Consider the following 27,293-nt stretch of genomic DNA (forward strand, 5'->3'; position numbering starts at 1 on the left):
GTTTCTTACTACTGAATGCCAGATTAAGGAGAGAGAGATATATTTTATACTACTATTTTTGATGTCTAAGTTTACATATGATTATGTAAGATTGTGATCATGTTTATTCACAACGGCTGAGTTAAATGTCACCTGAGGATGTATTTTAAAGCAACACCTCAAGCCTTTTTTTTGTCTGACATCATGTAATTATCTAAAGAAATCAGTCGAGGTATCAGGAGGAAGGAAGTTATCTTCAGATAACGAGAATAAACTGGAAATAAGTTTTGGAAATGGAAACGTTTTTATGTCGGGATTCCATGTTGCTTTTTCATCATTTATTTTTGTTTTCTACTTCTGCCACTTTCCTTTAACTATTGTTTGTTTACCTTTGGTTAGTTCTCTCTGCATTTATATTATGGATTTCATTATGTATCATTCTCATGAAGTAAAACATTTATCTGGAGGAGTCCAAAATTTTAGTAATTAACAGAAAAACTAAGTAAATGTGTAAAAGTTCTAAAAAACCAGCTAAATTCAGATTAAGTAAGGTTTCACTATTCATACAACTGAAAACATTTAGAGCAAAAAAAATAATTAATTTGTACAATTCTTTGAAAGCTTTGAATTACACTTTCAGTTTGGGAGTTTTTCTTTTTGAAAGACTAATGACAAACCTTGAAAGAAATAATAATAAAAACAAAAAAAAACAAGTAAAGCTAACATAAATTAAAATCAGAAACCAAAAAAAAAAAAAAACAACTTGGAGATAGTCTAAAGATTGAGCTGACGATCATGAAAAGTTGACCTGATTAAAATGTTTGTACCGTTCCTTTAAATGTCGCTTTTCTGATGAAGAATGTGTCACATTGAACTTCTTCTCATTTCTAGGGATTCAACAACAAGAACAAGAACAACAACAACAGCAACTGATTTTTGTTTTGAACTTTATTCATAATCCTCATGTATCGGTTCCCGGCCTTGCAGTTCGGTAAATCTTGTGATGGAGGCCTCTCAGGTGTTTGAATGTTGAATGAAAAATGGCCTCTCCGGAGTGAGGCGACACAAAAGCGCAGTCTGAGCCCCGTCCTCCCCAGCTTTCTGTCCGTGAGGCGCTCTGGTTCCCCTCCATCTCTGTGTCACTGTGGATCGTCACTCAGCTGGGGCCGCCGATCGCTCTGCGCTCTCTCTCTCCCTCTGCGCCATTTTTGATTCCCCTCGACGGGACGAGAAATACCAACAAATACAGACACAGTCACGATGCAGCTCTGAGGAGGAGCTATAGTAAAATTCTCTTTTCTATCTCTTCTCTGTAGATAAAGGAATTCAGTAAAGTAAAGCTTTTCACAACCATAAAACTTTCCATTTTTATGTTTTTTTTTGTACATTTGTATTACATATTCACAAAAAAACTACTTTGACATTTGACAAACATTTACCTTGAAAGACATCAAAAGTAAAAAGAGCTCAAAAAATTGAAATAAACTAAACAAAAATACATGAATAAATAACACAGCCATTTATTTAGTCAATTTTTTTGTTGTTGTTGTGCTTTTTGTTTGTTTTCAAAGCCACACTGACAAAGAGACGAGGAGTTTCTGTTTGCACACGCAGCTCGTTGTTGGATTATGCTTTAATCGCCATCAACAGCCTCAGCGTCAGCGCGGTCAGTAATCAACAGACCTGCTCAGTGTGCAGCTAGTTAACTTTTCACTGACACGATGAGCTAAGGTGACTTCAGCACAGCCAGACAAAAACAAGACGATGAGCCGGAGCCGTGGAGAGACGACCGTGAGGGGGACACCGATCCCCGAGGGACCCTGTGGGAGAGGAGACTCGGCTCCGGCAGCCATGGAGACCGAGCCTGCTGTTGCTGCCTCTCGCTGCTGATTTATCTCCTCTGGGAGGCAGAAGACATAAACACACGGCAGAGAGCGCACAGGAGCAGGCTTCTGCATCTCATATCTTAATCCTGACACAATGTTTGGATGCTGCAGCTAAAGCTGACAGGTCACTGCAGAAGTATCAAACCTGCTCACGCTGTGTCAAAAGCACAAACCTGATGATTTTTAATTGAGATTTTATGTGATAGACCAACACAAAGCGCCGCATAATTGGGAGATGAAAGGAAAACGATACAAGGTTTTCAACAGTTTTACAAATTAAAATGTAACGAGAGATGCAAGCAGTCATTAGCGGGTTCCCGAGCCCTTCCCCAGCAAATCTGGCCCTTGCTCTGTCCTTCATATCCTGCCGGCCTGGCTTCACTGTGATCTAAAAAATATGGTGGAGATTCGTTTTGAGGGTGCATTCATACCAGCCCTGTTTAGTCTGCTTTAATCAGACTCTGGCTCGCTTGTCTAAAGTCCCGTTTGTTTGGGGAGGTGTGAATGTGCAATCAAACTCTGTTCAGCCTTCAAACCTAGACCTCGGTTCAGTTGAAGTGAACTCTGCAGCAGTTCGAATACATATGTGGAAACCCATCCAAAAGCAGGAAGTGGCATTCCGGGTAAATACAACAAAAACAAACACGAGAGTCTAGCATTAGGCGGAGAAATGGCTTGTGGTCTTTTGGCTAACACAAAAGAGAAATCTAAACATTAGCGCTATCCTACATTAATGCCCTTCAATCCTATAATGAAGGGCATTAATTGAACAAACAGCATCATAAAGAGCCAGGAGCTCTGTTAACAAGTCACGCTCTCCACAAACCTGATCTTTATAGAGCATCAAGAAGAAAGCCATTAGTGAAAGAAAACTTTAAGAAGTCCTGATTCCGCTTCAAAACTATACTCTAGTTTGTGTTGGACTATCACAGAAAATACACTGAACTCTGTGGTTGCAATGCAACAAAATGTGCACAATTACAAGAGGTATGAATACTTTTGCAAGGCTGTGTCTAATACTATTATTCTGTTAAGTTTACGGCGTTAATACAGCAATTTTTTTTTGTCTTATGGTTGAAAGCAAATTCCAGCTGTCAGACTCCTTCAAGAGGACGTTTCCTCGACAGTGAGGTGCTTTAGCTGCAGATTTGTTTTGTGAACATAGTCATGTATCCCCATCATGTAGTCATGAATGATAAATTTGATTTGAACCTTGCTGCATCTTCTGTAAAGGGCTGCAACTGCATAACTCGAGCCGACGATGGCCTACTTCTCCTTCCCCGGAGCCTCCGTGTATCACGCCGGTCTCCTCAACTCATGGCATCGTCTCTCCAGAGTGCCACTGACACACTTACTGTAGGTCCTTCTCTAACTCGTACCAGGGCAGTAAATTAAACTGGGAGGGCAACTCCTTCCCAGCATCTGATTTAATCCTTTAACTCTGAGTTTCAGAGCAATAATCTTCCACCTTTGTAAATTAACAACAAGCTCTATCCAGAGATATTTCATACCTCTTTTACTGTTGTGATCACAGTCTCTACCCTCTCAGTTCAGAGAAGAGCTAAGCAGATTGCATGAGCAAGCATTTTAGTGGCAGCATGCCATGACAGAATGCAATAGGGCCAATGAATTCCCCGTCAAAAAACTTCTGAAATAACCCTCAGGAGCCACGCTTTGCATGCGGAGCGTGGCCTTGCACAAAAAGGAATGAGGAAAACTGGGTTCCACCGTCTCAGAGAGGAGAGGAATTTAGGTCATGCTTTCACATATGATCAATCGAACCCTTCGCCAGAACCTTGGAGGACGATTTAAACCTGCCGAAAAGCTATCAGAGGCAAGACAAGAGGTTTGCGATATCGATGCTTAAGCTTCATGAGCCACAACAGAAGCAAGCGGCAGAGTTTTGACAACCAGTAATGGATACACACTAACTTATACTGTCTGTAGTTTCTGATGCTAATGTTGCATACCCTCACAGCAGTGTTTGTCTATCAGCACAAAGTAAACTGAAAGCAGGAGGAATCTCAAATGGCTCTCTGCTTTGACAGCAGAGTGCCTCAGCGCTGTGGTTTGGACTGATGTCCGTGTGTGAGATTGTTTTCCCTGCACTAACGCTGCCCAGAGTCTCCTCAGTGTCTCAGCAACCACTGGGAAGGTTCGGCGTTAGCGGGAAAAGGAAAAGCGAGTCCAACGAGCCAACCCAAGTTTGATGGATCTCCTCAGATTATTGGCTGTTTTTCGCTGTGACATCATTAATGGAGAACTGGGAGAAAGAGGAAAGGCCCGCACGAGCTCTCCAACATGAAAGCCGCATCATGGATTCCAGGAGAGGCTTCAGACGACAGATTCAAGATATGCTGTACTGTTTCTTCTTCTCGCCACAACAGCGTACCGGACAACAGCAGGAGAATTTTGCCTCTGTGCTGCAAACAAACATTTCACATACGACTGACCGTGACGGCAAACTAAAAACCCTAACGAAGGAGTTACAAACACTTGAATTAGCCCTTGAATTGAAGGAACAGTCTAGAAAGTGAGATGCATGGCAGAGAGGTTGGGCAGAGAAATGACAGAGGCAGCTTCTTGTCTCCTGCTGCTCTGAAGTGGGCCCTGTTCGGTCACGGTGTGCAATCAAAATGGGCTGCGATCTTGAGATGTCTCACACACCCAACCGACCATCATGCTTCACGCTGTCTCCCTGCCCACATACACACAGACCCCTGCCCTCCTGCCACTGTGGTCCAGCTTCCCGAGCCCAAAAACTCTCCCCGAGAATTTGGGGTCGTGGAGAAACAAGGCAGAGAGAAGAAAAGAGAGAAGAGCAAGAAAGCAGGAAATAAAAGCATGTTCTGCTCTTTAAACGTGTACTAAACCAACCAAATGTTCAGGGTTCATATGTAGGTCTATGAAACTCCTTTTTCACTCCAGCACAAGGACGGTTTCTATGAGTATAATACAGTTTTTGTCTTTCGTCTGTTTTTTGTTGATTTTCTTCATGTTAGGCTGCTGATTGTGTCTAGGGAGAGAAACCAAAGCCCCTGAGGGAGAAACCAAGAGGAGAGAAGAGGAGAAAGTAGCAGACAGTTGTTGATATGTGCCCCATTTGTGTGTCACCCGCTGGGTGGTTGGGTCTGTTCTGTCTGTGCTGCTGTCAGGAGTCGGAGGAGGAGGAGAGACGAAGGGTCAGTAGGATTGCCAAAAGGGTTAAAGGGAAATGGAGGGTCAGGAAGTTGGAAAGGATTAGCCCTAGGTCTCCTTGCCGCTTTCCCGTTCTCGCTGTCCGCTCTTGCTCATCTTCATCTCTGTCAGCTGGATGTATCTAAGCACATTGGTGTCTGAAACGGACAGAAAACACGATGCATGAGAGCAAGAACATCAGCTTTAATTTCTAAATCCAGGGTGTTTTTTCCCCAATGCAGTTAACTCTATCTGTCTAACAAGATGCCAATAATAGAAAATGCACATTTTATTGTTTGAATTATATCAGATCTCTCCTTATTTCACATCAAATCCTCTTGTTGATGAAAATATCTTGAAGGAATGTCTAACGGCGGTAGGAATGATAGAAAGTATCAGAATCCTAAACATCAAATCTGAAAAATATTTTGATTATTCAAAAACATTTCATTTGTATTTTACTCTGCATTTATTCTTGATTATCCACCCATAAATCAGTCTATTTAGCTTAATTCAGACTCACCTGCAGGTTCGCGGTTCTTAGCATCACGCAGGTAGCGTAACGCACATTCATAATCCCCCAGGTGATAGAAGGCAATCCCGGCCCGGTACATGGCTTTAAAGTGGTCCCTTTGGTGGCTCAGCACCTTCAGACAGTACTCCTTCACTCTCTCGTAGTTTACCAGGTCAGATTGTAACAGGCAGGCTGCAGGAAGAGCACAGGACAGAAAAAACTAAACAAAAAAATAAACTGAATCAAACAATTTCTTTGGAGCAATTAAACAACGAGTTCCTCGCAGCCTGCACAGCTGTACCGCAGTTTCACAGGTAAACTTCTCCTCTTCAGTTCATCCTCTGGGTGGCGGTGGCTATAAATAGTGAGCTCCGATGTCTTAGAGAGCATGGAAAAGATAAAAGAATCATGCAAGCAACTTGAGCCCCCAGGCTGGAGCGTGGTGTCTCTTTTATTTATTGCTTTTACTGAACTTGTCATGCAGAATAGAGGAGAGGAGTCAAACTGCAGCTACAAGACGATGCAGACAAGCGATGAGGCCTTTTGTCTAATGTCACAGTGTCAGAGTCTGGCACCAGAAAATAAAAAAGAGAAGAAGAAGAGGACGCGCTCAGTGAATCATGACATAACATCTGTGTTTCACTGTGGTCATCAATCCTACAAATCAAACTAGCAATTCTCAGCAGTTCTCAGATCAAGCTCAGGCCAGAGTAACTTTATTATGAAAGAGACACGAGAAAAGTCAAACACAGCTTTTAGTCCATCAGAGCTCTTAAACGCTGCTGATGGCTCAGATATCCTCCGCTGGTCACAACCACACAAGCTTTTACTTCCAGCAGCTTCCCTCCAACGCTCCCTCTGTCTCTGCCAATTAATCTGTTGAGACGTAGAAAAAGTAAAAAAAATATTCCCACTTGTACTTCCTCCCTTTTCACTGTAGTGTCCCCCGAAAGCAGTCCCACCCATCTTCCCCGTTTCCTCTGACTGTGTCCTTGACACGTCTGTCAAAATCATGAGTCAGGGTGAGTTAGGAGTGAGAGGCGGTGTGTGGGTGGCGGGGAGGTGGAGGTGTGTGTAGGAGGGTGGGGTTAAAGCAGGGGACAGGAAGTGACACGTGTGGAGGTGAAGGGAGGAGAGCAGCGCAACCCACCACCCTCCTTTTGAAACTGTTTGTGGATTCTTTTTTAATGAAATGAAGGAAAATAATGGAGAATTGAAACCCCTTAACTTTTTCCACATTTTATGCAGTTTAAAACTACAAACCTCAGTGAGATTTTATGTGCTTTAATTAATTAAATTATGCTTTAATTAAAACATAATGAAAGTGAAAATGATACGTCGGTGTGAGCCTTTTTCACTAAATAAACTCTGAAAAGTTAGGTTTACCACTGTTGTCTTGCAGCAAGGATGTCTTAGATTTAGGGGGAAATTTACCAAAATTGTGCAACCAGAGAGACTGAAAAAAATCCCACGTTTCTTTATAAAACCTGGGTTTAGGTTTGGACTTTGACGTAGACGTTCTACCACATTGATATGCATTGAAGTGAGTAATTTTATTGCAGCTCTGACTGTATGTGTGGGTCATTATCCTGCTGAAAGGTGAACCGTTTTAGCAGCTTCAACCAGGTTTTCTGTCAAAGGTTGAAGAAAAGCATCCACACAGCAAGTCCATGAAAGTGGTCATCATCAGTAGACTTTCTCCAGTTTGATTTTGACATTGACTTTAGCTGGAACTGGACAAAATAGGTGAAAACACAACTAAAGTCTAACTATGAAGGACTGAAAAGATAAGAAAACTTCAAAAAAAAAAATATCCAAGAACGTTGGACTCATTGGAGGGCAAATTTTTTATTTAAAAAAAAAGAGTGATTTAAGACTTTTTCACAGTACTGTGGTACATATGAGGCAGTTGTTATTTTCAAACACATAGCCGCATACATAAATCCACACACACATGCACGCACACACAGCTTTAATAATAACCGGAACATAAAGAAAACCTGACACTTCTTATTTCCAGGGAGGCTGATGACTCAGCCTGGAGCAGAGCAGGAAGGTCAAAGCTGTTTTCCCTCTTTAGCGAACATAAAGCCTGCTCACATTTACTACAGCGGGACTCACCTCACACGCCCTCTACCTGTCCTGGACACCTCCTCACACACTCTACTCCTCTGTTTGTTTTTACCACCACCCTGCAATCACAAGGCGGCTCCTCGCTGCACTCCCATCCATCATCTTCCTCCACCGGCGACGGGGAGCTGAGCTTTCAGAGGATTCAGTTACAGCCCATAATGGTTTAATGGCTGACTTAGAGGTTTCACTCACACTGACACACTGATATACAACCAACACACACCCACAGCGCGTACAAGCAGTGACAAGTGATACAAACGCACAATGAAACCGTGAAAACATCCACCTGTGCCAGCGTGGTTCGGCTAATGTATGCACTCAGCAACAAACTATGAACAAAAGCAGATGACTTCAGGATGGCTGAAGAGATCGGAGGCAGTACAAACAAACACAAGCCACAGCTTGCACAAGTGATGACTGGCTGGCCGCACCCAGTTGGCCCATTAGGCAGATGGATGGAATGCCAGAGGAAATGTAGAGTGTGGCGGGATGCATTAAGGATATGATAATGATGGGATCATCGGACCAGGCCTGGCAGGGACACAGGCACAGTAAACATAGCAGAGCGATTTCACAGGAGCCACAATGTCTCTGTCACTGTAAAAGACATGACTGTGTGTGCTATTGTATGAGATGTGTGGCAGCAGGTGAAGCAACCGGGATAACAACTTCTTTTCACAAAGGGAAAAAGGCTGGGATGTGTTTCGTTTCATTTTCAATTCAGTCCAAATTCACAACACGTCGTCTCAAGGCATCTTACAAAAAAGGCAATCCAATCACGCACAGATTACACTCATTCCTAGTTAAACAATGCATAAAGTTAAGCTTATTATTCAAATTTAAAAAGTTTCTATCCAAGGAAACCCGGCAGACTGCATTGAGACATTGACTTGCCTCATTTACTCCACCTGGACAAATAGCAACAGGAGACAATTGCTTTGTTGACTTTACAGCAATCCCCCATACTGAGCATGCATGTAGCAACAGTGGAGAGAAAAAACCTGCCAGATCATCCATTTGCCAGGACCGACATAGAAAGAAAGATGGGAACTAACTGACCTCCTGTGGGGTTTTTAAGAAACGTTTTACTGACAAAAAGCTCTGGAGAAACAAAAAAACTAAGTCATTTCACCTGGAAGAGAATTACCACATTCTAAGAGTTAATTATGGTTAATGGACTAAACGTACTATGATTCTACACATGGGGAGAAATGAAATACAGCAAAAGGCAAAAGATTCACCCATTGGGGTGAATCCAACATATGGGAGAGCAAGTGACTGTTGATTCAATTTCCAAAGAAAAAGAATTGAGCGAAAGCGATGTTGACGTCTGTGTGTCCTTTAAACCCTTCTAGTCGGGCTGAGGGTGATGGATTCGAGGAGGGGAAATATGTATGAGCAAAACATTTGAAATTTGGGGTAAAAAATGTTTCAGCATAAAAAACAATTCAAAAGAGAAATGCATAAAAGTGAAAGAATCTGTGAAAAGATTCTGTCTTCAAGACGCCATGCATTAGTTTCATTTTGGATATAAAGATAAACAAGTAGCAAGTAGAGTTGGAGGAGTTCAGGAGCCCCACTGGCTGCCTGAAGCATGAATCAATGTCAAAGACTGTTTGAAATAACAGATAAATAGAACAAAAAAAAACCCCAAACTGAAGACACGCAAAACAAAGGATGGAGGGCAGAGGCAACAAAATCCAGCAACAGCAGACTTTTCATCTCTTCTGTTTCTGCTCCCCAGCTCTAAATGTTTCCATCCTGACTATTTTCCCTTCCCCGCATCTCATCATGTACTCCCTGTGGACCCGCGTCCTTCCCTCGGCCTCGCCTCGCCTCCATCATAACAGCAGGCCTGACATCACGCTCAGTCTAATTTGAAGCCACTGGTGGCCCTGGTGATTAGTCTGCTGTCCATCACCTTGTAATTAGTTCTGCTGGAAGATAACAGGAGGAGAGCCCCATCACGCTCTCTGGAACTTACAGGTCTTCCCTGTTTACTTCAGAGCAAAGTTCACCTCCAACCTTTATCCTGCATTGTGGCCTCTATCCTTTATAAATGCCACACTGCTGCAACAAATTTGGTTACGGAGTCAAACAAAGCGTGCATCATTGTGAAACTGCCTCGCACATGTGCAGCTGACGTCACAGCTCGTCTTTCTCTAAGAATAGCTCCACCCAAAGCGGTCTTTAGATGTTATTGAGATGGATAGGGGTCACAGTTCACAACTCTCCTCAGCTCTGACAAAGCTTTGACCAGCAGCACTGTCATCCATCATTTTAGCAGCTTTCTTTTCCTTTTTCACCCTCTGTAGAGCCAGATTCAATTCAATTCGATTTGAATTGAATCAATTCGATTCGATTCAATTCGAAATACTTTATTGATCCCAGAGGGAATAGCTGTAGATGCTGACGATGTGTCTGTCATGGCCGCTCAGGAAATCGTTGGCTTGCTGATAAAATCCATTAAGAATAAGAACTGCTGCTAGATCAAATATATTTGCAGAGTTTACCCACAGTGCATCACCGGTCCTAGGAGATTAGAAAAATAGAGCAGTCAGATTATTCTGTAGGACCTATATGGCAAACAGGGAGGCATTTCAATGAGCAAAGCTACTAAACTTAGCAGCTTTCAACATTTTTGTTAAATGTGCGACAGTCCTCCAGTGAGAGGGCAGATTCTGAACTAGCAGAGATGATTTTTTTCTTGTCCAGCTGCTTCATTACACATTTTGGTTCTGAAGCTCTCAGTATGCATTAGAAATGTCCAGATGTAGATTGGTCTCATGTTTTCAGCTAACCATCCTGTTGCATTGTTCCACTCTCCTAAAATAGTTGCTCAGGATTAATTCTCATCTACTTAAATATTTATACGCCAGAGGAAGCTATTGGTCTAGACGAGGTCATCGAGATGAAATATTTTAATATTCAAAGCTTCCTATTTTAGGTTTTGGTTATATGTTCCTGTCTGTGCTTTGGGTTCTGTGTTCATTTTTTATGGCTTGGAGATAAAATGAAAGGCAGCCCGTGCAGTTCCAAGAGGATTTTTTTGGCTGCTGTCGGCCTTTATCAAAGTGGTCAAAAAGAATCAAGAAAGATTATCATTATTCTTGTTGCATGAGTAAAAACAGACTTCCTAATGGCAGATAAATGGAGTTACATATAGCATAACAGATACCCACCATATTTGAACTCCCTGACACTGATAGAATTTTATTGCAGCCATTATCTGACTGTCATCTGTGGAAACTCTGCAGACTTTTGTTTCGCTATCAGCAGATCAGGCGTTTCTGCCTGTTGCTGTTTTCAAACACAAAGGATGTAGAAAGAGAATTTGCAACAAAAATCAGAGTGATTGGCGAATATTGTTAAAATGTTCAACCCTTTTTGGCTTTATTAATTTCTTGCGCAACTGATGCAACGCTCTGTAGCATTGGCCAGACTTTTGTTCATACATGTTTGTTTGAGGCATTGCATGTTTGGACAATTATTCTTTCTGGGGTTTTTGTGCCAAGCAGCTGGAATGATTTTTGCTCTTACTTATTTACTTTTTGACAATTGCTGTCTCATATAACTGTGGCAAAAATGTATTGTTTTTAACAGGTAGAAATAGCTGACTAGCATCTAAAAAAGTCAAATAATACCTAAACTACGATTCCAAAACCCAGAGAATTTGAAAAGGATTATCATCCCTTTCTGCATCCATGCTGAAAAGGATCAAAGAGCGGAGCGAGGAGGAAGTGCAAACCATGTCTTCCATTGATCATGATGGGAAAGGATCATATCCCCTACTCCAACGTCTCTATGCATAACAGGTTTGAAAAAGGGATAAATATAAAAAAAAATTTATTGAGTAATATTAATAGACAAAAAAAAGGTTAGACATTATGTTCCAGGCATTTGAAATGTTGCTACAACTAAGGCCGGCATCCTAGTCTGCAGCACCCAGACAGCACTGACATGCATGTTGTAAGATTATCTCGACTGTTTTAGAAATAGAAAAGATGCTTCCTGTTGTGCGTAAAAATGACAATAAAGAGGAATGTTTAAAAGAAAAACTGATGTATGAGGCATTTTTCTAGAAACGAACCAGGGGAAACTAATGTTTGTTGCCTTCATCACAAGCCAAAATGTGTTGGTTTGCAAAGAAAGCAATTTTCTGCTTTGAGTGTTGCTGGAGTTTCACCTCACCACACCGAAGACTCTCTCTGCACACTGTGGGAGTTGGTGAAATTGTGCCTGAAACTTTTGGGTATCAAAGTTACTCTTTGCTAAAAAAAATAAATAAATAAAATCAACAAACTTTTTAAAAGGTGTAAATGCAACGTCCGGTAACTTTTTAAGCCCTCAGTCTTAAGTTTTAGCCTCTCATATTTATACTAATCAGTGCCACTGTCTTTTTGTGACGGAAAACAACTTTAACCTTCAGAAGTGCAACACTGCTGGCTGTGAGCAATTATAGCAGTTTTATAATCGGATTAAGCACTCATTAAAATGAACTGTTTAGTCATGTATGAACATTCAGCATCTATTTACAGATAACATAGGTGGCCAGGAGGGGAAACGTTTGCTCATGCTCGTCCACACTGAGCAGAAGAGGTGAAAGCAGGCTCTACAGAGGTGCCATTGCTGAGCTTGCAGTCAGAATCCCAAAAAAAATTTTTATTCAAGCGTGCCTCCACTGACAATAAATCCAGGTACAAGCTGATAAAGGTGATCCAGTGGGTTGGAAGTAATTGACTTTACTCATAGTTTATTCTAGAGTAGTCTAAGACACGAGAAAATGGTGGAAAAAGGTGGAAATAGTGGCAAAGGAGTAAGGATAACGTGCGGAAGACATTCTCTCTTTTTGAATATACAAAAGAGACTGTTTTTGAATCCAGTTTTGGGAAGCGCTTCGCTATCTTTAAGGGAAGAAAGAGTAAAAGAAGAATTTAAAAATCCCTATGTGGCAGGAACTTCTGAAATACAATCCACTTTCAGTCTAGTACAAATCAAATAATGTCCTTATCCTGCAGAAACCATTGTTTTATGTTGGCAAACAACTGTGTTGGCTCCCTGCCTATATGCCTCAGAGTCATTTCTAAGAATGGAGGAAAGCTCATTTAAACAAAGAAAATGCTTCCTGTATAAATATCAAACATCATCATGTATAATGTGAGACAATAATACATTATACATATATAATAAAATGAAAATTCATTAAAAAAATTCATTTGTTAACTTTTTTAGGAGCACGAGTAAGAAAAAAAGCATGATGGTAACGGCTGGATGGTTACATTTATCCCACCATCTCCATGCTTAACAGATGCAGGATAATTTTAGATGTGAAACTCTCTGGCAGAAAAACAGTGCCCACTCACATCTCCCAACTGTGCTGTTTTTAAGTTGACTGTGGACTTTTCATCTGAAGCACCTCTGATTTATAACAAACTCAAGATTTTAAAATATTTATTTCCTTTTGTGGCGTATGAGTTGGAATATTACACCTAAAAGGCTTCACTGTGCAACAGACACAGTTTGCAACAAATTGCTGCCTCTTCCTTGATAGGATCCATATCTTTGCTGTTAATTTATCAGGTAACAGTTTTAAAAAAAATTAATATTTTGATAAAAAAATGTCATATCAGGAAGACGATTACCATAAAGCCAAACATAAAAAACCCCCAAAAAACATTCTCACATTCATGGCCCCCTTATTAATCCTTTTCAATATTTAGACATGAAGGAGGAACATAAATAACTGGCTTAGTCTTTATAAAGCAGAATCTACGGTAGCATTGATTACTGCAACTCATCTAATTTATTATCATAACTTTTAGCACTATAATCACAAAATGAAACAAATTCCATCTGGATTTTATCCATCCATCCATTTTCTATATACCCTCTATCCCTAATGGGGTCGGGAGGGTTGCTGGTTCCTATCCCCAGCTAACGTTCCGGGCGAGAGGCGGGGTTCACCCAGCCTGCGACAGGTTGCCAGTCTGTCGCAGGCTGGATTTTATCTAGTAGAGAAATACAAAGTAGTGCATATTGGTGTAGTGGATAGAAAATGACACTTGGTTTTAAAAATCTTTTACTGATGTCATATGAAGAGGGTTGACCTGTGTTTAGCTCCGTCAATCTTCTCAAAATGAACCAGCTTTCCTGCCCCTGCCAAAGATCCCCACAGCATGATTTTGCCACTAACATGTTTCACTACGTGATTGTGTGTTGAGGGTGATGTCTGTTTACTTTCTTGCCATAAGTTTCATTTTGGTTTCATCTGACCAGAGCACCTCACTTCACACGTTTGCTGTATCTGGATTGTGACAAACTGCAAACGGGATTCGTTACGTCTTTCTTTTTGACCACGATGGTCAAAATCAAACCGGGCAACACCTTTCCACAGAGAAAAACGGCGGATCTGAAAACCAGGCCAAACACATCATTTACACATTTCTGCCATCTCAAACAGCATGTAACAAGGGCGAGTTTTTAATGTCAAGCCCCAGCAGAGCAGGCTTTAAAGCACGCGAGGTGAGGCCAGAGCAGAGTGAGCAGAGCAAGCAAACAACCCAACAACCATGGCTTGTTATCATCAGGGAACTCTGCTGGAAAAATATAAGCAGCCCATTGGTTCAGCTGGGGCTATTTAGATGTGTGCAAATAGCTGGAGCAAATTCTCATTACTGATGGCTTAAGAAGGACGGATATTTTCCTCACTCTCACTCCGAGGATGTCAGGGAAAGGGTAAATGTCTCAGTTCTCCCTAAGCTGATGTCAGGACTTTCAACTAGGGACTAAAAAAAGATTTGACAGACACTTTCACTTTATACATAATTTCACACAACTGTCACACTATGTCAAATAGAAATTCGCAATCCAAGAACGTTGGGGACCCAGCCACAGGAAATGTTTTCAAATTAAACTCTTGAGGAGTCGCAATATTGGGATGGCTGAAATTTTGCCAATTACAGAGTTTGTAGTTTATTCAATGTATTTCAAGAGTTCCACTGAAAAAAGTGAAAGAAAAACAGTTCTTAATGCTTAATGGTAATTGGGAAAACAGAAGCATTAAAAGTAAAATATCGACCTGAGAGCTGGTACCTCACATATTTTTCATCAAGCCTCCAGCTGTGTGTTGAAAACGTTTATTTTATTGGTCTGATGTAATAGTTTAATCTCAAATCCATCCATCCATCCATCCATCCATCCATCCATCCATCCATCCATCCATCCATCCATCCATCCATCCGCTGATAAGTTCATTACAATAATGACTGAAATCTGGTGTCTTGATGGTCAGTCTTACTGTAACAGTATGAAGGCGTACTTGTCAAAATGGATTATTTTAATATTAATTTTCTGTGTTGTAATGTTAGACTTTGATGGTATTGAGTTGTCTTCTAACTTGTCTTCCTGACAAACAGCTAAATCATTTTTTACCCCCGTGACAGCAGTGATCTGGGCTTGTCAGAGTGTGTGATATAAATTAGTTTGGATCTTTATTGGATCTTTCAGAGTAATAAGTACAGACAAAAAGCAGCTTTGGAAAACTCATCTTTCACTGCTTAGAGGTCATAGAGGCAGGCTGACTGTTTCTAATTTATGAGTGCTGTCCAGTTTGTCACAGCCTCCATTCTCTTCCCAGCTCTCTTAATCTCTCTGTCTTCCAGCTCTGAGGTAACTCAGAGGAATAGTACAGTAGAGGGAGAGCCATCTGCAGTTCTGGCATTCTCACAGCTCTGCTGTGGCCATCCCTCCAATGGCAGAAATACACTCACAGGGGGAAGGAAAACACCACCCAAACCTCATGCCATCCCACTAGCTAACCCAGCCTCATGACACCTCCATTCCTTCTTTTCCTGCTGCAGAAGTCCTCCTACTCCCAGCTGCTCAGACAACCCACATCTCTCCCCATCTCAACCCCTCGATCTTGCAGTTCTCCTCTTCATCTGCTCCCTCTAAAGTCTCTTTCCGTCTCTAACTTCAGCACTCCACCACATCCCCTGGTGATTGAGTTGGCAGGAGATGACAAGGAGGCGCTTTCTAGTCTGTCTTTCATAAGCAGGCGTTGAATATTTTCCGAGCAGCGTTTCAGAGTGGATGGGTAAAAATCTCTCTGTCTTTGGTATGACCCATCACTGAGATTATTCGAAGGCACTCCCCCCGCGTCCTTCACTGGTCTTTGAGACGGATAAGTTGAACAACCATTGTTAGGCTTCTTTCCATGGATCTTCCTAAACTGGTTACACAAACTTTGAGATATTCTTTAACAAATTTATTTGCTAACTTAAGCAGCTGTATCTTTCTGGAGCTGTTGTCAGGCCCGTATGTAGGGTTTGAAAGCTCATTCTACAGACTTTAAAAACAAAATGTCTAACATTTTAGGGCTAATTTACAAACTAAGGCAAAGCTATAGACCTACGGTAAGTTTAAGCATTAAGCTTTGCTTGCTGAACGTGATGTAATTTGTCAATGCCATCACCTTTTGATGTAGATATTGGTAAAAAAAAAAAAAAAAAAAAATTCCCCAGAATATCATTTAGGTTTTGTAGCCTAGAGGTGACACTACCATACATCCTTGTACGATTCCCTCTTCACATTTTTTGTTACAGTGATGAAGGAAAGAAATCAAGTTTTGCTCTGGCTACCAAAAGCATGTTCAGTGACTTAAATCTGTATTATCTTGTCCACATTTATTAATCAACCCATTAGTTTTATCTTAATCTTAGGAAATTAAATCTGGGGATGGATTACAACTGTTCACATGTAAAACCAAAAATAATAGTATTCTGCCATTTCTTTTCCTTTTTAAAATGAACTCATTCAGTTAATTTTTTAGCTCCCTCACCTTAACATGCAAGTTTGAATTTGCTGGATCATGATCATAGATAGGGAGCGACGTTGAGCTGCACAACTGGAACAAAAAGGTGACTGGTGTGTTATGAAACAAACAGTTTTACACGTCGCCTCCTGCTGAGTCTCTCCCAGAGCTTTGACTTATGACTCATGCACAGATTGAGGCAGTCAGGAGGAACAAAGGCAGAGATCTGTGAGCAGTAGTTAATGAAAAAATCATGATGATCGTCTTTAGAAGGATCACAGCAACGTGCTCCCTGTTTCATTCGCTGTATATTTTCTGAGGTATTAATGTACCTCAGAAAATATACAGACAAACTCCATTTTCAGACAAACCATTCACATACAAATACCTCAGAAAATATACAGCTTTGAAAATATACTCAGTCACAGCCTTTGTAATCTGTAAAACTGTTTGATGCAAGTTGAAGGATGCATGGATGGTGATCTACTAACAAGTTGCTCTACAAAATGATAGATATCTTCACCAGGCTTTTGTTCCAATACAGTGAGTGAGAATGATTATATAGTGCTGGAGATTGTCATCACGGCTGCACATCTGATGACTGAGAACCTCACAAATCAAAGGTCTGGTAGGATCGCAGTGCACACACATTCACGTGTAAGGTGAATTTCTGGGTTTGTGAGTTTGAGACTACTTCCAGTAGTCCACAAAAATGTGGAAAAAAGCAACGTGGCGATGAGGCAAATCTCTTGCTGGAGGAAAGTGCATGGGTTGTGTAGAGCAAGCAAGTAATACTCATATGGAAACGTGACTCTCAAAGTGATCCAGTGGCTCCATAGCGCTGTGATAGACATTTTGCTGACTTTGCTGGTCTACTTTTAGGTAAGGGTCACTTTAAGTCAATACAAAGTTACCCTGACGGATCTATTTGTATTCTTTTATACTGATAACAATAGACTTTCCCATACATGAGAATGCCCCGATCACATGGAAAGAGAAAATAAACATCCAGTGTGCACAGAGTTTTGGGTCAACATATTTTGTTGTCCCAAAAAGCTTTTATATTTATTTTTTTTACCATGACCTTTTGTCTAAAGCTTTTGCACATGACAGTGCAATCATATATCAATCAGAAATAACTTCCTTCATGGATCCTGCATGACTATAAGTCATGGCATTAAAATGGCATTAAGTCCACCATTAAGAGAATAACCAAAAAAAGAAGAAAAAAAAAGCCATGAATAAAAATGAATAAACAATAAAACAAAAGGGCAACAACAGTGAACAACAACTATCTGATCAACAACACTAATGAAGTGTTGTTGATCAGATACAACTGCTAAGTTTGAAAGCATTTATAACTTTTAGAACTTTTAACATTTGGCAATAATCTGGCACTGAGCTGAGGTTTCATCTTTGTTTTGAAACCTCAGCTCAGATGAAGCCAAACAATGACTATAGTCAAACACGACTCAGGTACGCACACATTCAAGTACTGCTGCAGGCTTCAGCGGGGACTACTGCACCCACAGTAATTTGAAGTGGAAAAAAGTTTTTTCTAAAGCTTAAAAAAATACAATAAGTCAAATATGTAAGCACAAAAAATCGATGACTACAGATTATTATAGTACTTGCCATTACTTAGGTAAATTAGTTGCACCATTAGAAATGTAGAAAATTCTGAATCAGTATGCATTTATTTCATGTTTAACAAATAAATGAACCAGATACTGAAACTCTGTGAAATACTCATTAAACTTATATAGATTTGTCTCCTTTATGATTGAATATTTAGAGTCTGTAAACTTGTTTCTATGATCTGATGACCAAAATTAACTAATTCTCACTCTTGATTGCTTGTATAGTTATTACAACCAGCTAACAAATATAATCCTGGTTGGACAGAAATGAGAACTTTTCTTTTACCATAAAGATTAAAACATCTGTAATGACTTTAGGAAATCTATTTTTCCACTATAGTTCAACAAATTGAAATGTTTAATCCAAGTTTTCTATGAATATAGTTTCCTCTAATTGGGATTTTTTAAAATTGGAAACTCTTTACTGAATTGACATCAGTAAAATGTCTTTAATGAGTAAATGGCCTTCAGATGTTTTACTACTGAGGTGAGGCTGACTTTCACTACCTTAAATTAAATCACATTTTTTATTATTCTGAGCATAATATCCAATGAGAAAAATGAGTTTTCCCTTTAAGGCAACAGAGTCGTTCTCTTCCTTTGAATGCCAGACACACACACAGGCAACAAGAAGATTATGTCCTCCTCATGACTACAACAAGAACATTGGTAAATGTTCAGATATACAGTGTGTTTCAACAAATTAGCAGAGTCAGCAATGGGTTTGGTAAGAATGGCAGAACAAACAGTGCTGGGAGCAACTCTTGTTTCCCTCTGACCATGCACACTTCCACACACGCATACACATGTTTTCTGCATCCCCTGAGCCAACTGCTGTTCATCCAGCGGCCAGGGAAGGCAGAGACAAACAAACACAAACACCAGTACTTGCACTCGCTCATAACTGCTGACATGCATTCTCTCTTGCACGTGTGACTGGTTGTGGTTTGCTTGTTGGCCTTCTGTCATACGTCAGGGCCAAAGACAGCGAGCCAATCAGTTGGCACCTCCTCCCTCCAGACCACTGAGAGCAGCATCTACCCAGCAGAACTCTGGGAAACCAGGCACAACCATGCTACCAAAGCCCAGTGTTTAAATTCTAATGTATGAGAGCCATAACAAGTTTTTAAGAAATATCTTAAACATAAAAACATATATTGTAAAGGCTATTGTTGTTTTCTCTAAAAATCCTTTCACGATTTTGTTATTTAATACTGTTAGTGACTCTGTTTAAACTACCCACACAATTTTATGACAATTTGTAAAACTTTTTGTTCAGTCCATGGAACCAACTCGTTATGTCTTGACCTCTTCTCTAACATCTGTCTTGTTTAATTGTTTTTAAGTTGTTCATATAAAAGAAAAAAAAATACAGATGCAGTATTTGTTGGGACAGGAGAAACACACATTTATTTAATGCATAAGATATTTTTAATTCTTCTGTCTCTTGTGATAAAGTCGTCTTAAACCTAACAACTACGTCTGGAAAGAAAGTACTACGTAACAATTTTAACCTGTATTGGTGTGTATGATTTAAAGAAACGTTCAGTATTTTCATATGAAAGCTAAATAAATGTTGCATTTGTTGTTTTGTGTTAATCAAACTAACAGTGTTATTGATGCTGCCAAATATATTTATTCAAAGTTGTGGAGCTTTCGCACATAACAGAAACTACTGAAACACATTATGAGTTGACATAGTTGCAACCACCATACGCCTGATAGTACGCCTTCCTACTCAGGTTAACAATATCAGAGGGCATTTTCCAACATCCTAAAATAGCTCCAAATAAATGCATTGTTTCCTCCTGACACCAAAACCGCATTTCTCTGCTGATTTGTGGAATTAATTAACCTATTTTAAAGGGCACCTGTTTCATTTATTTATAGTTGTTTCCCTTTATTATGAGGCTAAAGTAGCTTTAGAGTATTTAAGAAAGTGTTTTATTATGCAACTCTCAAATTCATCTTTCTCGGAAACAGAAGACATGAGGCCACAGTAGGACTGTCTGAACATTTAGTCATTTTAAAGATTGTAGAATACTGGGCGTGCTGTGGTGGCGTAGGGGGTAGCGCAACCCACGTTTGGAGGCCTTGAGTCCTCGACGCTACCGTCACGGGTTCAATTCCCGGACCCAGCGACATTTGCCGCATGTCTTCCCCCTTTCTTGTCAGCCTACTGTCGTATAAGGGACACTAGAGCCCACAAAAAAGACCCCCTGGTGGGGAGAAAGAAGAAAAAAAAAGATCGTAGAATACTATCAAAAAGCAGCAACATATTTTATGCAGCTTTTAAACAACATATATTTTAAAGCTCAAATGCAGCAACTAAAACAGTTTTATGCTACCATGTTGCTATACATACCAACCTTTGTATTGAAAAAGTCATCTGTATAGTGTCCTCTGTTTTATTTGTCAGTCAAGAGCAGAAAACCTCATCTTATGGGACGATTTAAAAGAAAGTGGACAAACTATTAGCAAGACACCTGTTATTGACTCTGAGTGGGGTTGGGCCTCTACACAAAGTTGTGTAGTTTGGGCAACGTTGTGTGGGTGATTTGTTGGTGCTTAAGATCTGATATCTCTGCTGTCATTTTATTAACAACAGACAATACCTGGTCATGAAGGGCAATGTACTGGTGTTAAGTGCCTCTGTTATATTCACTGCAGTTGTCCCTGCACATCTTGGCCTGCTTTTCTAGAGACGGATGCAGTCAACTGTTACAATCTCCCGCTGCTGCTAGCAAACATGTTGAACTCAGCTTCATGTTGGTTTTTAGATGTTTCATTAAATTGCTTGTGCTAAAAGTGGTGATCTCCCTCTTCTTAACAATGTTGCATATTTTGCAACCTAGTCGATAAAGGTTGTTATTGTCAAAAGGTACTTTTAATCTGACAAACGTTGGAACCCATATTGTATGGAGAGAGGTGTTACCTAATGCAGAGAAGATGTTGCTTCTGTCACAGTGACATCAGGTCCTGTAGTATCAGAACACCTATGAATATGATTATGAGTACATACTTGTGTTAACAGACAAATACTATCTAGACAGTAAAATCTGACTGATATTAGTGAACCCTCACTGTGAGGGAAAGCTGACTTGTGCAGGGACACAAGAACTTAAAAACTACATGCTGGCTATAATGTCATTATTTTGATATTATATTATATTATTATTATTATTATAAAAATATTACTCTAGACTTTTGATGTGTTTTTGTCCTTACCCTCTAGTCCTTTTGTACTTTATTATGGTAGTATACCATGCAAGATGCTTATTATCAAACAATCTACAGCAGACAGAGTAAAAAAAAATCTAGCAAAGGAATTTTGTTTGATCTACATTGTGAGTTTTCCAGCTGAATTATCTTTGGGAAATATCTTGTTTTTATGTATACATAAAAAGCATTTTATTTCTTGATTTGTATCATTTACTATTATTTATTCAGGTTATAATTTATCTTTGACACATTTTACTGATCCTGCTAAAGAAATAAGAATCTACTTTGTCTTTGCCACAGACTTACCGGTAAAAAAAAAAGTCTATATATTCAATTTAATTTTTTAATCTGTTGTTTACTGAGGTGTTGAGTTTGTAGACACCACACTGCTTTATCCCTTAAGTTTAGGAGCTTTTCATGCTTTAATTATTTAAAGTCAAGCTGCTCAACAAACAAATAAACAAGCAAAAGTGCATTCCACTTTAAACACTTGAATACAAAACAAAGGATGTGTGAAAATAGAGCTAAAGATCATAAGAAACCCTAAGAGTAATTTCAGAAGCTTATAAGATAGTCTGGCTTTCTGGAAGTGAAATGTAAAGTAGTGATGACTCGTGGGTTTTGCACAGTGCCGTACAGCTCTGCTCATTTATAGATTCTGCGAGGGCAGAGAAACGTTCGGTTGATGTTCTTCTCCTGTTATTGTCCATTTGCACACCCAGACTTGAGTCAGCAGAGAACAAAAGGCATGAGCAATAACAACACAATAAAAAGGGAACAATGATAGTGATGGTTGCCATGGTAAACATGCAGTATTATAAGGTGTAGCTGTCCACTCGTTTGCCTCTTATCACTTCATTTTCCCACTATTCTCTACTCCTCTTCTCAGTGCATTATTTCCTCCTAGGCCATACTAAATGATGTCAGTTCTTTCAGTCTACAATTCCCCCCTGCCACTCCCTGGATTTACTCTCATATTTTTCTTCTTGTTCCTCTTTCCCTCCCTCCCCTCTCTTTTTTCCTCTCCTAGCCTTTCACACCACAGCGGCCTCCCTACAGGCACCAGACAGGCCCTGAATGCAGCATCAAGGAAGCGACCTTTGGTGCATCATGGCTAACTGACTGGACAGACCCTGGCACAGAAACACCACACAACATCGCCACTCAGTTTAGTTTATACAGTCCTAAAAACACTGCAAAACATCTGCTGAAATGCACACAACTAATCACTATTGTCCTCACTTCGTTCTGGACTTGTACATCTAATCAGACCTACTGACCAAGAGGCAGACGGTGCTGCCAAAGCCTGGCAGCAGTTTGGCAACATGTTTACTCAATGCTTCTTCTTTGTGATATTTTTTTTATGTAGCACACAAAAACACCACAAAACTCAGAGTATATTGAAGCTAAAATACCATCAATAACATTAGAAGATGTAGCTTTTGGACGTCCAGTTTAAACTATATACAAACATTAAATCTAAGAGGTGGTAAAAGCATATGTTTGATTTACCACAATGTACCACAAAGAAAAGGTCTGGAGAAAACGTAAAATGAGAGGCACCAAAAACATGTGAAATGGCAGACAAAATAATAATAATTTAAAAAAAAAACTGTCATGTTTTTTGTTTGTTTTTTCCCATTTGTCTTGTATAAATTAATGAAACATTTGTTTAAAAAATGTAAAAGATACACTTTTGAAAAAATTTGATATTTTGATTATAGTATATATATATATATATATATATATATATATATATATATATATATATATATATATATATATATATATATATATTCATCTGAGTGAAGTACGTTTATTGGATTCTGACAAAGTTTCTACAGTGACATTTCCAGTTCTTTTTATTCGTATTTCTATTATGTTTGCCATTAACATTCCACATTACTTGTTTTATGGTTAACTGTTAAGCCTATAATAAATTCAACTTGCTGTGTAACATAATATTTTCTGCTTAAGTACTTTACATTATTTACTACATGAGGAGCATTTGGGGATAACATCCTCAATTTAAACATTTTTATGTAATATATTTTAATGTTTAAAAGAGTAAAAACAAAAGGTGCTTAGCAAGGAATAAGAAATATCAAATAATATCATTTCCTTCTGTTTGCAAAACTTCTTTTCCAGTTTTCAAAGTTAGTGAACAAAACCCTTTCCAAACGTACACACATAAAAAGCAACAAACAAAAAAGGAGAAGCAGTAAGACAATACTTGACACTGATGACTGTACATCTATAAATTTTGAATAATATTTTATGTGGAGTTCAATAAAGGCTTTGGTATAATAGTATCCACAAGGGTCAGGTATGGTTGCCCAAATTTGAAAATAAATGTTACAGCTGTTTCTGAGAGTCTAGGTGAGCTTACAAGAAGGAGTAAACTACTCATGGAGATCCATTTAAAAATCAGGAAGTTGGACTTTCACGTAATGGCTGTATATTTAGTGCACAGTAAATAGTCAATTCAAGCTATTATAGAGTCTGTAAATACACCTTAGTAGTTGTTTACAAAGTTATAAGTGGTTTGTCTTCCTAACCTTCGGCTAACTTTGGATAAAGAAGCACAAAGGAATAACATTGAGTGCTTTTTCAAAGTATTTCCAAAATGTTTAGGCATTTCAGCAACAACTTATTCAATTAAACCTTAGCCTTATATTATGACTCTGTCAACATGACTTCCAAACTTTAGGTATTTGCACCAATATGCGTGCAGCTAGTTAGTGTGTTGTACACTCGGGCTCAAGGTCTCGTGGGGCTGCAAGGCAAGAAGGTGGCAAATGTTGCTTATTATTCAGACAATAGCTAATGTTTACCTATTATGACAAATATTATCAAAAAAGCAGACTGTTATGTAATTAAGGCAAAAAATATTTATACTTTGATGTACTTTAAAGTAGATATTTACACACATTGTACAATAAAACACATAACCTTTTTCTTACTGACATTAAATCATAATAACGTTTTCTTGTTTGAGGTCACTTAGGGTTACTATAATTACTTCCTTTTGTTAAATAAGCACAGATTTCTTTTATTTCTTTTGTATAAATTCGGAGGTCTACATTCAGTAAATATACCACTTTAGAAAACCCCTGTTGATAATGTCATGGATGGTAAGGTTCCGACTGTGTTTATTTGAGACAAGTAAGTTTAGGGCAAACCTGTGGTCGTTTTTGAAGCACACCTCACACATTCATCTTCTTCTCGTGAATAATTTGTCTAAAGGTGCCACGTTAATCTGTTTACCTTCCTGCTTATACAACTGTGCACAACTAGACAGCACAGAATTCTCTAGCCATCATAACGTTAAGAAAGGAGACGGGTTCTGTGTTGTAGAAATTTTGCTGCAGAATGTGTGTTTAAGCCCCAAAACAAAAAAGAAAAATATTCTGTGAACGTGTCAGTGTAGGCTGAGAGAAGGAAGCCATTACTCTGAAAATTACACAAAAAGCCAAATTGCAGTTGGTAAACACTCAGGGACAAAAATGTACATTGTAGAGACATAACCTGTGGTCTAATTAGACTGAAAATTAGAGGGATGGCTGCATTTTACAAAATTCAGCTCTACAAATATACTGCACTGAATGCCATTGAAAACCTCATGGTTATTCCACCAAATATTGATTTCTAAAATATTCCTGAGTTAAAACCTTGGTATTAATGTTTATAAATGAATATGAACTTATTTTCTTTACATTATTTGAGGTCTGAAAGCGCTGCATCTTTTTTATTATTATGATCATTTCTCATTTTCTACTAATAAATACTAAAGTTATGCTTGAAATTTTAGACATGTTTCAGACAATTTTACTCATATATATACCTATCAAGAGTAAAATCAGAGAAACTGATCATTTTGCAGCAGCCTCTTTATTTTATCCAGAGCTGTATATAGTTTCATAAGGGAACAACATAACATGGAAATACTGAAACAGCATTTCAAGCATATTATCAAGCTCTTTATGCATATCACTGAATTATTTAAGGGTAACGTTTATTCAATTTTTGAGTCACAAGGCCCAGATCTCCGTCCAAAATGGGAGAAGAAAAATGAAAGGGCGCGTGAGAGTGAGGCAGCCTAAAATTTTGACTTATTTACACTATTTCTGTCAGGAGGAATGGGCCAGAATGCCAGAAAATGATTGTGCAAATCTCATGGTAAGGATACACAAAGCGTTTGACCCAAGCCTTAAAGTTTAAAAGGCAATTCTACCAAATGCTGAAAACATCTATGGGAACTTTTGAGTTTCAGAAAAGTTCTCTTTTGCATTATTTTGTTATTTAGCTTAGCTAATTTTTTATTTTTTTAGTAATCCTAACCAAAAAACCCCCCCCAAAAAACAAAACAAAAACAGGGCAAGTTTGACTTGATTCAGTACCAGACAGTAAGAAAAAAAAGTTTATACAATGTATATAAATATATGGTTTCAACTGTACAATAAGAAAAAGCCACATATATTTTCTAACCCTGCGTGGTTTTCCTTTAACCTACAGAACTGTGTTACAGGACACTTTGTCCTGAAGTTGTATCAACTTGTTGCTTTGAAAAACACTGCTTATCCATTACATCACAAATGAGCTCTAATCAAATGATGAACTGTACATGTGTTAAACAATTATATTATTTGTTGGTACATAAACCGAATTTATTCTGATAATTATTGGATGAAATTTGATTTGATTGGAAAATCGTTGCACTGGTTGGTAAGTCTGATATCTTAAGTTAAATCAGTACACTTTGTTCGCTCCTGGATACAACAGGCTATCTTCCACCTCTGCGCTCACACTGTTATTGCACAAGAGAAAGAAAGACTGTCAAAATAATTCAGCCTACTATGATGAACCCAGTGAACCGGAGCGAACAACAGTACCCGGCCGACCATCACTCACCTGTCAGGCTGTCGTAGCACTCGATCTCGGTGTTCTCCACGGCTCTCCGCTGCTCCTCGGTCAGCTTGGCCGCGGCTTGACTCAGCAGGTTGACCTCGGAGCCCGTCGTTCCGTCCACAACATGAACCCCTTTCAGCTGGAGCAGCGCACGGTGGTACTTGCCTATCGCCTCCCGGAATTTCTTCTCCTTGTAGCAGCGGTGGCCCTCCGCTTTGAAGTCGATGGCTTTCTGAATCTTCAGCTCCATCTCCATTTCGGCCGAGCCGGCTCGATACCCGCCGTCTCCTCCTCCTCCACCTCCACCCCCACCACCACCACCGCCGCCGCCGCCGCCTCCTCCTCCGGCGGCCGCTGCCAGGCTCCGACCGCCAGACTCCGGGTAGCTCTTCAGGCTTTTTATCTGGTGTTGTTTGGCTTCCATGTCTCTTAGTGAACGCAGCTGGAGCGGGCCATCGTGCTCAGTGTGTTTCGTCGGGGAGTACTGGAGCAGCGTGCTGTGCATAAAGGATGCGGTATCGGCGGGGCAAGCAGGCGGCACCGAACTGACTGGAAGCGTCGATAAAAAACGAATGAAACGAAAGAAAAAGAGGCTAAAGGCGCGTCTGAAGATTGTCACTTGCGCTTCAAATAATAAATGCGTTAAAAAGGCGAAAAAGAGCAAAAAGAAGCAGGAGGAAGCATCCCGAAATTAGCAAATGTTCCAAGCGTCGAAAACAGAATTCCCCTTTCTGGTCTCGCGGAAGGAAGGATGCTCTTGTGGATGGCACGCGCAGCTTCAGCACCACAGACAGCGCGCACACGAAACGCTCACACCGCACAGGATGATGGGAGAGAAAAAGAAGTCGTGAGGCGTTGCTGCGGTAGAGATTTCACGTAAAATAATAATAATAAAAAAGCTACGCAAACATTTATTATCAGTAACTATTTTTTTATTAATAAAATTAACATAATTAAATAATCCGGATTTTACTTTTATACATTGGCTATATCAACGAGAAGCGCCTGATGGCTTCAGCTGA

The 27,293-nt window shown here is 39.6% G+C and overlaps 1 protein-coding gene across 1 annotated transcript; it reads right to left on the minus strand.

Annotated features, from left to right (window-relative positions):
- Window positions 1–877: 877 nt before the first annotated feature.
- ttc9b (tetratricopeptide repeat domain 9B) lies at window positions 878–27,084 on the minus strand. Its single transcript, XM_044120268.1, has 3 exons — window positions 26,275–27,084; window positions 5,566–5,748; window positions 878–5,200 (listed from the first exon to the last, which is right to left on the minus strand). The coding sequence occupies exons 1-3, from the start codon at window positions 26,774–26,776 to the stop codon at window positions 5,112–5,114; spliced, it is 774 nt and encodes a 257-aa protein (XP_043976203.1). The 5' UTR covers window positions 26,777–27,084; the 3' UTR covers window positions 878–5,111.
- Between the last annotated feature and the right edge of the window lie 209 nt (window positions 27,085–27,293).

The sequence above is a fragment of the Gambusia affinis genome, linkage group LG06 (assembly GCF_019740435.1).
Source record: "Gambusia affinis linkage group LG06, SWU_Gaff_1.0, whole genome shotgun sequence".
Classification (NCBI taxonomy): Eukaryota; Metazoa; Chordata; class Actinopteri; order Cyprinodontiformes; family Poeciliidae; genus Gambusia; species Gambusia affinis.

Coding starts and splice junctions, on each gene's coding strand:
- ttc9b (XM_044120268.1), bottom strand. CDS start 26,776: ATGCACAGCACGCTGCTCCAGTACTCCCCGACGAAACACACTGAGCAC. Junction 5,749..26,274: donor GTGCTACGACAGCCTGACAG/GTGAGTGATGGT, acceptor CTCTTCCTGCAG/CCTGCCTGTTACAATCTGAC. Junction 5,201..5,565: donor TAAGAACCGCGAACCTGCAG/GTGAGTCTGAAT, acceptor TGTCCGTTTCAG/ACACCAATGTGCTTAGATAC.